Consider the following 16,356-nt stretch of genomic DNA (forward strand, 5'->3'; position numbering starts at 1 on the left):
AACATTTCAGTTTAATTTGTAAAAGATAATCTTGTTTGAGAAAACTCAGAACTCCCTCTTATGCTCATCATGTTCTATGAGAAATAACAGTAAATTGAGGTATAAAAATTAAAAATACTATCAGGGATAACTTTCTGGCTGGGGAAAGGGGAGGAAGGGGGAGAAGTGAAGAGGAGAGAGACTGGGAAAATTATGGCATTATTAAAAAAAGAAATGGTTAGTTGCAGCTGGGTGATGATAGAACTGGCCCTGGGGTCAAGAGGACCTGAGTTCTTGACACTTGCTAGCTGTGTGACCTTGGACAGATCACTTTACCTGGCTAATTAAGAAAAGAAAGAAAGAAAAAAGAAATGGTTATTCACAACCAAAAGGGGGAAGGGAATAAGCATTAATTAAGCATTCACTATAAGCCGGGCACTGTGCTTAGTGCTTTTACAGATATCTCATTTGATTCTCATAGCAACCCTGGGAGGCAAATGCTATTTTGATTTTCATTTTTTAGTTGAGGAAATTGAAGAAAATGTTAAATGATTTTCCCAGGTTCACACAGCTGGTAAAACCTGACACTGAATTTGAACTCATGTTCCTTATTCCAGGTCCAGATTTTTTTTTTTTAGGTTTTTTTGCAAGGCAATGGGGTTAAGTGGCTTGCCTAAGGCCACACAGTTAGGTAATTATTAAGTGTCTGAGGCCAGATTTGAACTCGGGTACTCCTGACTCCAGGGCCACTTCTCCATCCACTGTGCCACATAGCTGCCCCCCAGATTCTTTAAAAAAATCATTCAAAATCCTCTAGAAGACTTTTAAGGATTTTATCCACCAAGGGGAGAAGTGTTTTGGGGACACTATTCAAATGCCTTTTGCCACACAAACTAGTCTAGTTTTTCCCTGAAACATGTTCCTGGAGCTTGATTGGTCTAGGGCAGGCCTTGCAAGACTTGAAAGACCTGGGCTAGGATTTCCTGGCACCTTCTCAATATATTGATGCTTTCTGTCACTTAAAAGCATAAAAAGGCCCCTTCACACTTGCCAACTGTGCTATGATATTTCAAGTGCCCACACCCTATCTTACTAACCAGATTCTATGTGGAGTTGAGGGAGGCTATATCTACCCCAGCTTTATATTGAACAATTTTTCCATTGGCTGAGTAAACCTTTTGTTAAGTGTTGAATAACCTAAGAATGCATCATTTTATTCCAAAATTGAAACCAAACTAACAGGAGGCCAGCTCTTAGCAAATTAGTAAATTAGTTTGTCCCCTAATTGCCTAGATATAATGGGAGAAGCTTCATGGCAAAAGTCCATCATTACAAGAAATAAAATTCTCCCTTCCTCCCACAATACAGATGTACCAGGAATTTTAGTTTTGCCTAAATGATGACAAAGCTGTGTCTGAGACTTGGTTGACCTCTGCTTTCCTTGACACAATTTTCTATTGATTTAAAGAGGCAACTAGGTGGTGCAGTGGATAGAACTCCAGTCCTGGAGTGAGGAGGACCTGGGTTCAAATGTGACCTCATACACTAATTAGTTGTATCACTCTGGGCAAGTCACTTAACCCTGTTTTATCAGTTTCCTCATCTGTAAAGTAAGATGGAGAAGGAAATGACAAACCATTCCAGTAACCCTACCTAGAAATTCAATGGGGCTCATGAAGTGTCAGAACCAACTGAAACTGAACAAAAAGGGTATAAAAAGTCCCACTTATGTGTAGTTAGGCATTCTCCAACTTGGTAAATGTCTGAACACTACACCAGTTACTTGCATTGCTGACCATATGCTTTTCTATATGAAGAGGATGAGGGCTGCCTCTATAGTAGTTAAATGTCACTACAATCTTCTTGCATATCTTTGCTATGTTAATGTTTGTATTTCATTGACAAGTACATGAATTGGATTTGAGTGAGGGTTTGCTATGTAAGTCACCAGCCTCACTTTTCTCCTCAAGAGTCATCTGGGTCCAGTGATCAGATAGGAATCAGGATGACTGAATGTGAGGCAAACAGGGTTAAATGACTTGCCCAAAGTCACACAACTAGTAAGAGTCATATGTCTGTGGTTGGATTTGAACTCCCATCCTCCTGAATCCAAGGCAAGTGCTCTATCCTCTGTGCCACCTAGCTGCCCTTAGAGTAATGGATGCTTTACATGCAGAAGGTCCTGGGTGCAAGCCCCAGTGGAACCAAGTGATAAGTGAACTTTATTTTGTTAAGTTAGGGCAAGATAAACCCTCCTTTTGTTAACTGAGACTGATGAGTATTTCATTTCATTCCAGTATCAGAGTACCTGTGTTAGACCCATTCTTATTACCTTGATACATAGGCTTAGGCAGAGTTTATAGATTCCTTGCTCCTCACTACTACTCTCATGTCTTCTCTTTGCTGCCATCTCTCAGAAACCAATTCTCCTTTAAAATTTGTTCCATTCTGTCTAGATCCTTGTTGCAGACATCTATGGACCTTCAGGTTTCTTGCTTTTTTCCCCATTAAGTTCACTGGTGTCCTATCTTACTATAGTGGGAAACAGTATCCTAACCACTTCCCTTATACACATTGGTCTAATTTTTCTTGAAACATGACAAAGCTATCACCTTTTGAATGTTAACTAAGAGGGTCCTGGCATCAGACCTCTCCAACAGAATATTTTTGGTAAAGACAATAGGTCACTCTGTCCCTCTTCAAAAGTGTGCTGTGGAACAGCCAAGTGGCACAGCAGACAGAGCCCTGGCCCTGGGGCCAAGAGGCCCTAAGCCCACACCCATCGCAGAGACCCCATGGACATGGACAGACCACCCAATTCCAGCAACTTGCAGAAAGTAAAAAAGAAAATGCATTATATCTGACTATGCTCTCCTATGATCTATCCTCTCCTCTATCACCCATATCTCCCTCTCCCCTCCCCATCCCCCTTCTTTCCTTTTTCTTCTAGATGTCTATACCCTATTAAGTATGCATACTGTTTCCTTTCTGAGCCATTTCTAATGAGAATGAAGGCTCCCTAATTCCCTGTGCATTCCCCCTTCATACCATTGCAAAAGCTACATGAAATATCTTTTATATGAAATATCTTAACCTATTCTACCTCTCCTTTTTCTTTCTCCCAGTACATTTCTCTTTCACCCATTGACTCCATTTTACAATATATCTTCAAATTCAGCTCTTTCCTGTGCTTCATCTATACAAGCTCCTTCTACCTGTTTTATTAAATTAGAAGGTTCATATGAGTATTATCAGTATCATCTTTCCATGTAGGAATACATGTAGTTCATCATCATCAAGTCCCTCATAATTTACCCTTCTTGTCTACCCTCTCTATGCTTCACCTGAGTCCCGTACTTGAAGATCAAACTTTTTTGTTCAGCTCTAGTCATTTCAACAGGAACATTTGAAATTCCCATTTCATTGAAAGTTCATCCTTTCTGCTGGAAGAGGATGTTCAATTTTGATGGATAGTTGATTCTTGGTTGCATTCCAAGCTCTTTTGCCTTCCAGAATATTATATTCCAAGCCCTAGGGGGCCTTAATAAAGTTACTGCTAAGTCCTGGGTAATCCTGACTGTAGCTCCATGATATTTGAATTGTGTCCTTCTGGTTGCTTGAATATTTTCTCTTTGACTTGGGAGTTCTGAAGCTTGGCTATAATATTCCTGGGGGTTTTTTTTTTTTGGAACTCTTTCCGAGGGAGATCGGTGGATTCTCTCAATTTCTATCTTTCCCTCTGCTTCTAGGATATCAGGGCATTTTTTTCTGTAGAAATACTTTAAAAATGAAGTCAAGGCTCTTTTCCTAATCATGACTTTCCAGTAGCCCAATAATTTTTAAATTATCTTTCCTGAATCTGTTTTCCAGATCAGTTTTTTTTTTCAATAAGATATTCCACATTTTCTTCTAATTTTTCATTCTTTCGGTGTTGAATTATTGTATCTTGATTTCTTGCAAAGTTATCAGTTTTCTTTAGCTCCATTTTATATCTGAAGGATCTGTTTTCCTCAGAGAGCTTTCTTATCTCCTTGCCATCTGGCCAATTCTGCTTTTTAAAGCATTCTTCTCCTCAATAACTTTTTGAACTGTTTATCCATTTGACCTAAGCTGGTTTTTAACTTGTTATTTACTTCAGCATTTTTTTGGATCTCCTTGACTAAGTTGCTGACTTTGTTTTCATGTTTTTCCTGCATCTCTCTCATTTCTTTTCCCAGTTTTTCTTCTATCTCCCTTACTTGGTTTTCAAAATCTTTTTTGAGTTCTGTCATAGCTTGAGCCCATCTTCTATATTTCTTGGAGACTTCAGATGCAAAAGCTTGGACTTTCTCATTTTCTGATTGTGTGGTTTGGTCTTTCATATGACCAAAGTAATTGTCCATGGTCAGGTTCCTTTTTTTCCCTGTTTACTCATTTCCCCAGCCTGTACCTTGTTTTGGGGTGCTTCCTGAGCTGAGTATTATTGTCCCCCCACCTCAAAGACCTCAGTGTGTGAGGCTCTGACTGAATGACCACAAGCACACCCCTCTGCCCCGGGGCTATGGGGGGGGGGTGTTCCCTGCTCTATGGGGGGGGGGGGCCTAGACTGCCACCAAGGTCTGAATGGGGTCAAAGCCCCAGAGTCCTGTTCCAGGGACAGAGGACAGACCTTGACAGTCTCCCTCCACTTCCTTACCTTCCATGGGCTGAACACTCAGGGCGCAGCTGTCTGGAGGCTCCTGCTGGGTGGCTCCACAGGCCTGCTTCTGTTTCCTGGGATCTAGGCTTCATTGAGGACTGTGCCCTCATTGAGGACCTGGGCTTCATGCTCACTCTGGCAGAGGTCTCCCTGCTGATCTTCCAAGTTGTGCTTGGTGCTCCCTGGGGTGGCAGGTCAGGAAACTGCTTTTGATGCTAGGAACCATCATTCCCCAACACCTGGGGTTGTTCCCGGGAGGAGGCTGAAGTTCCTTTGCTCAGGCACCGTGTTGCCCCTCCAGCCCTGTGGAACAGTCTTCCCACTATTTTCCAGGTTACCTTGGGCTGGAGAATTGCCTTACTGTATCTTTCTGTGGGTTCTGTCTCTTGATGATTTAGTTAAGAGTCATAATTTTAAGGTTTTTGAAATATTTCAGAGAGAGCACCTAAGACAGACTGTACTACTGCCATCATCTTGGCTCTGCCCCAAAATTTCCTTTATTTTTAAACTTAAGAAACACCAAGTAAGACAAGCATTTTTCATATACAAAGCAGAAGAGTACTAAAATTGCATACATACTCACAAATTTGCACCAATAGTATTTGAATATCCCTCCAAGTACGTTACTGATTCACTACGTTCTTTTTAAAACTTGGCTTTCCTTTTTTTTCTCTTCTGCATATCTAAATGCTTCAATGACCTTCTTTTCTAACATTTCTCCTTTCCCCCTATTTTGGCAATACTAGGTGCTCCTTTACTTCCCATCCTCCTCCCTTGTTCTCCCAACACTCACTTCCCCTTACCCCCACCCCCAAAAAAGGCATGCTGAAAATAAATAGAATCCTTGATCATATAAACCTAATCAAGCCCCACACTGGCTTTGTACAAAAACATGTCTCATTGTTCACCTCACTGTCAGAAGAAATGTAATATGTTCCATCACTTTTCCCAGGGAGTTTTAAAATAGACACATGGAGTCTGTGAATTAGTAATCAGAGGAGAGGGTCCAATGAATAGAGCAGCAGAAGCAATGAGGGAGACTGAATCCCCAGGCTGACCAAGACTTTTTGGTAAATAAAATATCCTGAAGCAGGACTCTGAGCCAATGCTCCTTAATTTTTCTTTTAATTTAGCATTTTATTTTCCTCCAGTTACATGTAAAAACATTTTTAACATTCTTTTTTTAATTAATAAAATTTTTATTTTTCCAACTACATGCAAAGATAGTTTTCAACATTAATTTTTTGGTAAGCTTTGAGTTCTATAATTTTCTTTCTTCCTCCCCTTCTCTCCCTGACAACAAGTAATCTGATACAGGTTATATACATGGATAACTATATTAGACATATTTTAACATTCATTTTTAAAATTTTGAGTTCCAGATTCTCTCCTTTCCTCCTACTTCCTCTCCCCCATGAGAAAGCAAACAACTTAGAATAGGTTAAATGTGTAGTCATGCAAAACATTTTCATAATAGTTGTATAAGAACACACAGATGCCCCTCCCCCCACCCCACCCCCCGAAACTTCAAGAAAAGTAAAGGAAAAAAATTATGCTTTAATCATCAGTTCTTTCTTTGGGGATGCTTAGCATTCTTCACCATAAGTCCTTCAGAGTTGTCTTGGGTTACTGTCCAATGACGCTTTATTAAAGGGTACATGGTCCCCTTTAATGAAGGGGACCCCAGATTTTCCTCAAGATCTGAGATGACCTTTCCTTCTAGGGTCCTACTTTTATAGAGGTTTGTATCTCAAATACAGAATAATTTCATTGGTTGGCATATGATGCATAGACTGAAATAGGTAAAATAATAAGGCACGAGGGTCCCAAATTGGGCAAGGCAAAAATATCTTCCATGTCTAGGTGATCTCAAAATGGATTGACTTCTTAGGTTAGGCAGGAGATGGCACAGGCTATACATACTCACTAGGTAGTCATAAGATGGTCACTTGCTTATGTTGGATAAGACAGAATGGAGGACTTATCATGCAGCTGAATCACCTCTACTACACTGGACTTTGTCACCAAGACAAGGAAAACAAGGGTAAAGGGCCTCTAGCTAGCTTCTTATGACTGTGCAAGTGAACTTACCATCTGCATTTCACAGCTCAGAGCTTAGAATCCTATCAAATTGATATTGATACTGATTAGAATTTGAATAAGAGTCCTCACTCACTAAATCAACTTTCTCAACTTAATGAGCCAAGCTGGAAAAAACAGAAGGAAGAACTGAATTGCAGTTGAGAATGGAGAAGTAAAGGTGGCCCATCTGGCCTCTAGCAGGAACAGATTCAGATTGAAACTGCTAGTTGTAATCACATTTTTTCAAGGATGAAGAAAGTTCCAAATGGTTTATGTTTTCTTTCCCTGAATTCCCTCTCCCATGCCTGTTCAGTAACCACAACCAAGATATACTCTGCTTGATTCTTTTATCGAAGCATTGCTTTGTATTCTGATTTTTTTCCCTCTAATATAAAGAAGCCAGAAGTGGAAATACACAAAATTTTAACCAGTGGTAGAGTCAAATTTTCTTAACTTCTGAGCTAGGGTGATTATTGAAAGTGAATTTAGGAAGAACATAACCAAATCCATTTTGTACTGTTTGTGTCATTTCTTCTACATATTATTGTTATTGAGTTGTTTCAGTTATATCTGACTATTCAGGGCCCTTTTCTAGGGTTTTCTTGGCAAAGATAACTGGAGTGGTTTCTCCAGTTCATTTTACAGATGAAGAACTGAGGCAAACAGGGTTAAATGAGTTACCCAGGGATACCAAGCTAATACATATTTGAGACTGGATTTGAACTCAACTTCTTGTTTTTAAGCTGAGTGCTCCATCCACTGTGCCACCTTGATGTCACTACATAATGACTTTAAAGCAAATTGTCTCCTTCAAAATCTCCCTCAATGTCTTTATGTCTACAAAAGAGGGCTTTGATAATTTAAGGAAGTTTAAGGAATCACTTTCTGCTTTATATTATCTGATAAAGTAGAAAGTGGCACAGTGGATAGATTACTGGGCCTGGAGTTAAGAAGATTTGTTCAAATCTGGCCTTGGACACTTAATAGCTGTGGGACCCTGGACAAGTCACTTTACTCCATTTGCCTCAGTTTCTTATCTGTAAAATGAACTGGAGAAGGAAATGGTAAAGTACTCCAGTATCTTTACCAAGAAAACCCCAAATGAGGTCAAAACCTGGACTGAACAACAGCAAAAATACTTTGTAGGGCTTAACAAATGCTTATTGGTTGACTGATTAAGAAGGTATTGTTTTCAAACTCTCACTCTTTGCAGAGAATCCCAAGAAATCATCCAAAAAACTACTGGAAACAATTAGCAATTTTAGCAACTTTTCTATATATGTCTAGCAAGATACAGCAGGAAGAGCTAGAAAGAGAAATCCCATTCAAGGTAACCTCAGACAATATAAAATACTTGGGAGTCTATTTGCCAAGACAGACTCAGAATCTTTTTGAAAACAATTATAAAACACTTCTCACACAAATTAAATCAGATTTAAATAACTGGGCAAATATCAACTGCTCATGGATAGGTAGAACTAATACAATAAAAATGACAATTCTACCAAAATTAAACTATCTGTTTAGTGCCCTACCAATCAAAATTCCAAAAAATTACTTTAATGAGTTAGAAAAAATTATAAGTAAATTCATATGGAGAAATAAAAAGTCAAGAATTTCCAGGAGCTTAATGAAAAAAAGTGCAAAAGAAGGTGGCTTAGCCCTACCTGATCTAAAATTATATTATAAGGCATCAGTCATCAAAACTGTTTAGTATTGGCTAAGAAACAGAGTGGTGGACCAGTGGAATACACTAGGTGTAAAAGCAGGAGATGATTATAGTAAGCTGCTGTTTGAAAAACCCAAAGAGTCCAGCTATTGGGATAAAAACTCCCTCTTTGATAAAAACTGCTGGGATAATTGGAAGTTAGTATGGAAGAAACTTAGATTAGACCAACACCTCACACCCTTTACCAGGATAAGATCCAAATGGTTACAGGACTTAGACATAAAAAACAATACTATAAGCAAATTGGAAGATCAAGGACTATTTACCTGTCAGATCTATGGAAAGGGGAGCAGTTTATGACTAAGGAAGAGTTGGAGAGCATCACCAAAAAACAATTAGATGGTTTCGATTACATTAAATTAAAAAGCTTTTGCACATATAAAAACCACTGTAACCAAGATTAAAAGAAATGTAGTAAATTGGGAAACAATTTTTACAACTAACGATTCTGACAAAGGACTCATTTCTAAAATATACAGAGAACCGAGTTATATTTTTAAAACAAAAAGCCATTCCCTAATTGACAAATGGTTAAAGAATATGCAAAGGCAATTTACAGATGAGATCAAAGCAATCCATAGCCATATGAAAAATTTCTCTAATTATTATTAGAGAAATGTAAATTAAAGCTTCTCTGAGGTACTACCTCACACCTCTCAGATTGGACAATATGACCAGAAAGGATAATGGTCATTGTTGGAAGGGTTGTGGGAAATCTGGGACACTATTACACTGTTGGTGGAGCTGTGAACTCATCCAACCTTTCTGGAGAGCTATTTGGAACTACACCCAAAGGGCAACAAAAATGTGCATACCCTTTGACCCAGCAATACCACTACTGGGTCTATATCCTGAAGAGATGATGAAAAAAGGGTAAAAACATCACTTGTACAAAAATATTTATAGCAGCCCTGTTTGTGGTGGCAAAGAATTGGAAATCAAGTAAATGTCCTTCAATTGGGGAATGGCTTAGCAAACTGTGGTATATGTATGTCATGGAACACCATTGTTCTATTAGAAACCAGGAGGGATGAGATTTCAGGGAAGCCTGGAGGGATTTGCATGAACTGATGCTGAATGAGATGAGCAGAACCGGAAAAACACTGTACACCCTAACAGCAACATGGGAGTGATGTTCAACCTTGAAGAACTTACTCATTCCATCAGTGCAACAATCGGGAACAATTGTGAGCTGTCTGCAAAGGAGAGTACCATCTGTATCCAGATAAGGAGTTGTGGAGTTTGAACAAAGTTCAAGGACTATTCCCTTTAATTTAGAATAAAACAGATATCTTATTGTCTGATCTTGTTACCTCTTAGACTTCTTGTCTCTTCTTTAAGGATATGATTTCTCTCTCATCACACTCAATTTGGATCAAGGTACAACATGGAAACAAAGTAAAGACTGATAGATTGCTTTCCGTGGGGGGGGGGAGAAGTAAGATTGGGGGGAAAATTGTAAAACTCAAATAACATCTTTAATAAAAATAAATTTAAAAAATTAAAGTATTGTTTTCTTTGGGCTGAGAATATAAATAACTATGCTAACAAGGACACATTTTTCCTTTTAACAAGCAATAAGCATCTTCTTTTGTTTTAAGAAGTATATTCACCTGTCTAGAGATCAACCTGCTCTGACCAAGCTGATCAATAAAAAAAATCCTTCCTTTTGTTCCTGTTCTTTAGCTCTGGTAGTTTTGGGGAAATGTATAAATGTAATCTGCCAAATTATCACATGCACTCATATTCATCATATTCTAGAGGATTGTGCCTCACTCTGGGGGAATAAATGACAACTCATACAACATTCTATTAATAATTTTTCATCTGATATAAATTCCATAAAATATCACAAAAAATGAAAATCAAATGGACTTGAGGGTCATTATATTGCACATAAGTTAAAAGTGTTGTTAACAGATATGGTTAATTAAACCTACAACCTGCAAGAAGAGAAAAGAGGGCAGCTAGGTGGCAAACTGGATAAAGCACCGGCCTTGGAGTCAGTAGTACCTGGGTTCAAATCTGGTCTCAGACACTTAATAATTACCTAACTGTGTGGCCTTGGGCAAGCCACTTAACCTCACTTGCTTTGCAAAAACCTTTAAAAAAAAAAAGAAAAGAAAAAAAAGAAGAGAAAATAATTGAGACTTGAGAGATTAAGCTCCACCTCCTTCCAAGAAGGGAGGAAAGAGCAAAAAGGATTGAGTAACATCTGTAATATTACCCTCCAATGTTACATAATCATTATTTTAATAGCACCTGTATCCAATATGTAAGGGTATTTATAGGGTACAAGATCAAAAACTTCTGACCACTCTGAGAAAGAAGGGACTTGGGTTTTGAAGAGGACAGAGCATTGGCTGAGAGTTGGGAAGATATGAGTTCAAATCAATCCCCAGGCACTTACTACCTGTATGACCCTGGGCAAATCACTTAAACCCTAATTGCCTCAATACCTCTCTGTAAAATGATTACACAGTGGAGAAGGAAATGGTAAACCACTCTAGTCTCTTTTTTAAAAATTTGTTTGTTTATTCTTATTTTATACAAATGTTTTTATAAATTACTAAAATATTCTTGCTTAAGAGAAAAAAATTAAAATTAAAAAATAATAATCATAATAATTGTAGGTATGGCCAGGTGGCGCAGTGGACGGAGCACCAGCCCTGGAGCCAGGAGCACCCGAGCCCAAATCCGGCCCCACACACCCAACAATCACCCAGCTATGTGACCCCATGCAAGCCACCCCAACCCCATTGCCCTACAAAAAAACAAAAACAAAAAAGACCCAAAATAAAATAAAATAGCAATAATAATAGTAGGGGCGGCCAGGTGGTGGCCAGAGCACTGGCTCTTGAGCCAGGAGCACCCGGGTCTAAATCCAGCCTCAGACACCCAAAAATCACCCAGCCTCATTTGCCCTGCAACCCCCCCCCCCAAAATAGTAATAAAATTGTGCTTCAGTCTGTGCTCCAACACCACCAGCTCTGTCACAGGTGGATCACATTCTTTATTATAAGTCCATCACAAAAGTTACTTCCATATTCTCCCACCATTGCCATTGCTGATCACAACTCCCTCCATTCGTATTTCTCCACTACCATGTACTATATTTTCTCTCTCCTTTCACTATGACTCTGCTGTAGGGTAGCTGAGTGGCGCAGCAGATCCCTGGTCCTGGGGCCAAGAAGCCCTGAGCCCCCATACCACCCCTTAGGCCCAAAATCCACCTGGCCCTATGGTCCCAGACAGGCCATCCAATCCCAGCCCCTTGCAAGAAGTAAAAAAGAAAATGTGTTATATCTGACCACTCTCCCCCCCATGGTCCATCCTCTCCTTCTTCATTCACATCCCCACCCCTTCCCCCTGTACCCCTTCTCTCCTTCTTACTCCAGATGTCTATACCCCATTGAGCATATATGCTGTTTCCTCTCCTAGACACCTCTGATGAGAGTGAAGATTCCCTCATTCCCCCTTGCCTTCCCCCCTTCCATATCATTGCAATAGCTTATTATAATAAAGAAAAATCTTATTATATGAAATATCTTAGCCTATTCCACCTCCCCTTTCTCTTACTCCCATTACATTTCCCTTTTAACCATTGACTCCATTTTTACAATATATCTTCAAATTCAGCTTTCTCCTGTGCTTCATCTATAAAAGCTCCTTCTACCTGCTCTATTAAATGAGAAGGTTCATATGAGTATTATCAGTATCATTTTTCTATACAGGAATACATGTAGTTCATCCTCATTAAGTCCCTCATATTTTCCCCTTCTCCTCCACTCTATGCTTCACCTGAGTCCTGTATTTGAAGATCAAACCTTCTGTTCAGCTTTGGCCATAACAACAGGATCATTTGAAATTTCCCTGGTTCATTGAAAGTCCATCTTTTCCCCCCTGGAAGAAGACATTCAGTTTTGCTGGGTAGTTGATTCTCAGTTGCATTCTAAGCCCTTTTGCCTTCCGGAATATTATATTCCAAGCCCTTTGAGCTTTTAATGTAGTTGCTGCTAAGTCCTGTGTGATCCTGACTGCAGCTCCACAATATTTGAATTGTGTCCTTCTGGCTGCTTGTAATATTTTCTCTTTGACTTGGGAGTTCTGGAACTTGGCTATAATATTCCTTGCCAGGGGCCAAGAAGCCCCCATAAAAAGAGCAAATAAATTCCAGACATACCAGGAGCCAAGAAGCCCCCTGTCAGATAAGATAAAAGGAGCAAACAAAATTCCAGGCATACCAAGGGCCAAGATAAAGGAAAGAGGCCTCACCCTCCATTATCAAGAACAAACAGACCACAGACTATCCCTTCTCTCAGGCCAAGGCATACCAACTCCACCCCCTAAGCTAATCCCCTTGTTCCTTCTCTACAAAATATAAGCATGTACCTTTTTCAAATAAACTCAGACCTTATCCACCATCCTTGGGTCTCACTCTCCTTATTCTCACCCATTCCATTTCAGGCTGGGTCCTCCTCGACACCCCACTTTTCTGTCCCGCGGGTTGGGGCAATTCCTGGGGCTTGTTTTTTTTTTTGGTTGGATCTCTTTCTCGGGGAGATTGGTGGATTCTCTCAATTTCCATTTTGCCTTCTGCTTCTAGGATATCAGGGCAATTTTCCTGTAGTAATTCTTTGAAAATGATGTCAAGGCTCTTTTCCTGTTCATGACTTTCAGGTATTCCAATAATTTTTAGATTTTCTTTCCTAAATCTGTTTTCCATATCAGTTGTTTTTTTCAATGAGATGTTTCACATTTTCTTCTAATTTTTCATTCTTTTGGTTTTGAAGTAATATGTCCTGATTTCTTGTAAAATCGGCAATGTTCCTTAGTTCCATTCTTTGTCTGAAGGATTTGTTTTCCTCAGAGAACTTTCTTATGTCTTTTCCATCTGGCCAATTCTGCTTTTTGAAAGCATTCTTCTCAGTAACTTTTTGAACTGTTTTATCCATTTGACCTATGCTAGTTTTTAACATGTTATTTTCTTCAGCATTTTTTTGGATCTTCTTGACTAAACTGCTGACTTCTTTTTCATGTTTTTCCTGCATTTTTTCACATTGCTTTCCCCAATTTTTCTTCTATCTCCCTCACTTGATTTTCAAAGTCTTTTGAGCTCTGTCATAGCCTGAGCCCAATTTTTGTTTTCCTTGGAGTCTTTAGATGCAGGAGCTTGTGCTTCCTCAACTTCAGATTGAGTGTTTTGATCCTTCTTGGGGTCACAGGCAAAGTATTTCTCAATGGTGTTCCTCTTTTTTCTCTGCTTACTCATTTCTCCAGCCTGTGCCTTGTTTTGGGGTGATTCCTGAGCTTTTGAGTATTAGTGGGACACCCCCACAAGGATCTCTGTGTGTGAGGCTCTGTCCTCCCTCCTGGTCTGCGAATGACCACAAGCACACCCCTCTGCCATGGGGCTGAGGTGGGGGGGGGCTGCTGTTCTATAGGGGGCCCTAGACTGCGATCAGCGTCTGAATGTGTTCAGAACCCCAGAGTCCTGTTCCAGGGATAGAGCTTGGGAGTCTCTCTCCACTCCCCTCCCTAGGCTCAGCACTCATGCTCTAGGGGCTCCTGCTTACAGGCTTCTGCTTCCCATTCCTAGATCTGGGCTGCTGTGGCCATATTGCTTGCTGTGTGCCCTGAGGGCTGGGCTTCACGTGCTCACTCTGGCAGAGGTCCCCCGCTGATCCCCCAAGTTGTGCCTGGTGCTCCCCCGGGTGTATGTCAGGAAACTGCCCTCGCTGCTGTGAGCCATGACTCCTGCCCTGGGGGTCCCCCCGGGAGGCTGAAGTTCCTTTGCTCTGGTGGGCTACCCCTCCAACCCCGGGAAGCAGAAGCTTTCCACTCTTTTCCAGGTTACCTTGGGTTGCAAAACTACCTCACTGGATCCCTCTGTGGATTCTGTCTCTCGAAAATTTAGTTAGAGTCCTTAGCTTATAAGTTTTGAGCGAGAGCACCTAAGAGAAGATCCTCTCTTGTTGCCATCTTGGCTCTGCTCCTCCTCCTCCTCTCTACTCTAGTCTCTCTTGCCAAGAAAACCCTATGTGCATGAAGAGTCAGATATATCTGAATAATAATTCCAAAGATCCCACTCTTTTCAGAAGTTAAAAGTAGCAGAAAATTGGCAAGGGATCTCTATCCTTGGGTTAAATTAAGGCTAGGGGATGGGAACTTGGAGGGCTTACACAGATCCTTCTAATCTGGTACTAGGTAGCTTTTAATAATTTGCGGTGACATATTATTGCACATTATTATAGCCTATGGAGTGTGTAGCAACAGAGGGGAGAAACGGAAGATGGAATTGATGATAAATTCAAGTACCCAGTTATGGTGACTGCAGCAGGAAAAAGGTAAATTAAAGGTATGATCCACAGGCTAGATGGGAACCAATCTTTCTCACTAAGGAAGACCAGGTGGTCCCACTCACACAGACCAGGTTCACATCCCAGGGAGCCTGACCTAATAAAGACCATTCTAACTATTTTTCACAAGTTTCAAATGTCTTACCACCAATAATGCTTTTGTAGGTTTTTCATCAAAAATCAGAATAGGGATGAGATAAATGAAAGGAAATGAGAAGCATATTGCTACATATCAGACCAGTTAAATCAATAACTTGCTTTATTATTGCTCAAATTTCAGTTCAAAGAACATTAACAAATATAAACTTTTCAATACCATGTGCTAGAGGGATTTCCCTTCATCTCAAACCCACTGAAAAAAAGAATTAGGGAGGGGGCAGCTAGGTGGCGCAGTGGATAGAGCCCTGGAGTCAGGAGGACCTGAGTTCAAATGAGTTCAGACACTTAATAATTGCCTAGCTGTGTGACCTTGGACAAGTCACTTAACCCCATTGCATTAAATAAAAGTTAAAAAAAAAAGAATTAGGGAGTTGCCTGAAGAGGGAGTGAAGAATGAGAGATGAAGTTAAACACAATTATTCCTCAGATAAAATCAAAGAGATCTCATCCTCCTTGTCTATAGGAGCTTGTTGCTCACCCTTTTGGTTAATCCCTTCTCTAACTTCTTCCATAAGTTGTTCTAGGTTCAGGTCACTAGAGGCCTTATTCTCAGGGGAAGGGTTCCTGGACATCAGTGACCACTGGGAATCACTCTTTTTTCCTGCCTCCAACAGGGTCCAGGCTGTACTTTGGGTTGATGCAGACTGATTTTGGGGAGCTCTATCTTCTGTACTCCCAGGCAGTCTGGTCACAGTGGCCTTTCTTTGGGGAGTTGTAAATTTTTTCTTAAGGCCTAAACAGAAAAGGAAGTAAGGGTGAGAGAATATTGTGTCTATAATTACTTTTTTCTGAATCAAATTCATTATATACTGGGTTCCTATCACACTAATTTCCTAGGAAGATCACCTAGTTTCCCTCATTCTTTAGTTCCTTGATCAGTCAAAAATTTATTCATATGTAAGGATATACACTAGGGACTTTCATTTAAGAGATGTCTCCTCCTTTATTAAAATTTTAGTACCTCCCTTTGGAGCATTTCCAAATCTTTAAAGGAATTAAAAGTAAAATGAATGAGTCCTGAGGTAGGTTGGTTAGAGAATCTATTTCTGCTGTCCCTTCTTTTGATCCAAACACTCTACTCTCACCCCAAGCCACTCGTGTCTTTTCCCACCTGCACTCTCTTCATTTCTCTACATACTGTTTCCTTAAAGCCTTCCCTTCTAAGAAGTCTTACTCAACTAACACAAAAGATCTTACAGTCTAAATTTATGAAATAGGATACAAAGCTAAGAAAGGTTCCTTCCCTCTAAGGTTTTCTAGCTCTTTGCCTTCCAACTCTGCTGTCTATTTCAATTCTAGTTTCTGGAGCTGAGGCAGTGATCAGGATTGGAATGCAGAAAACCAGAATAGAAAAGAGTCACAGCCTGATG

The 16,356-nt window shown here is 40.0% G+C and overlaps 1 protein-coding gene across 9 annotated transcripts in view; it reads right to left on the minus strand.

Annotated features, from left to right (window-relative positions):
- Nucleotides 1-12,152: 12,152 nt before the first annotated feature.
- The window catches only part of ZCWPW1 (zinc finger CW-type and PWWP domain containing 1), a 77,029-nt gene continuing 72,825 nt past the window's right edge, over nt 12,153-16,356 (minus strand). For 4 of the 9 annotated variants that reach the window (XM_074225309.1, XM_074225308.1, XM_074225310.1 and 1 more), the window contains exon 12: nt 12,162-15,719. In XM_074225309.1, the coding sequence (XP_074081410.1) occupies nt 15,403-15,719 (317 nt within the window). In that variant the 3' untranslated portion in view covers nt 12,162-15,402. Of the gene's footprint in view, nt 15,720-16,356 lie in introns of all 9 variants that reach the window. The other 5 variants (XM_074225312.1, XM_074225311.1, XM_074225314.1 and 2 more) reach the window with 4 other exon arrangements.

This window comes from Macrotis lagotis, chromosome 2 (assembly GCF_037893015.1).
Source record: "Macrotis lagotis isolate mMagLag1 chromosome 2, bilby.v1.9.chrom.fasta, whole genome shotgun sequence".
Lineage (NCBI taxonomy): Eukaryota > Metazoa > Chordata > Mammalia > Peramelemorphia > Peramelidae > Macrotis > Macrotis lagotis.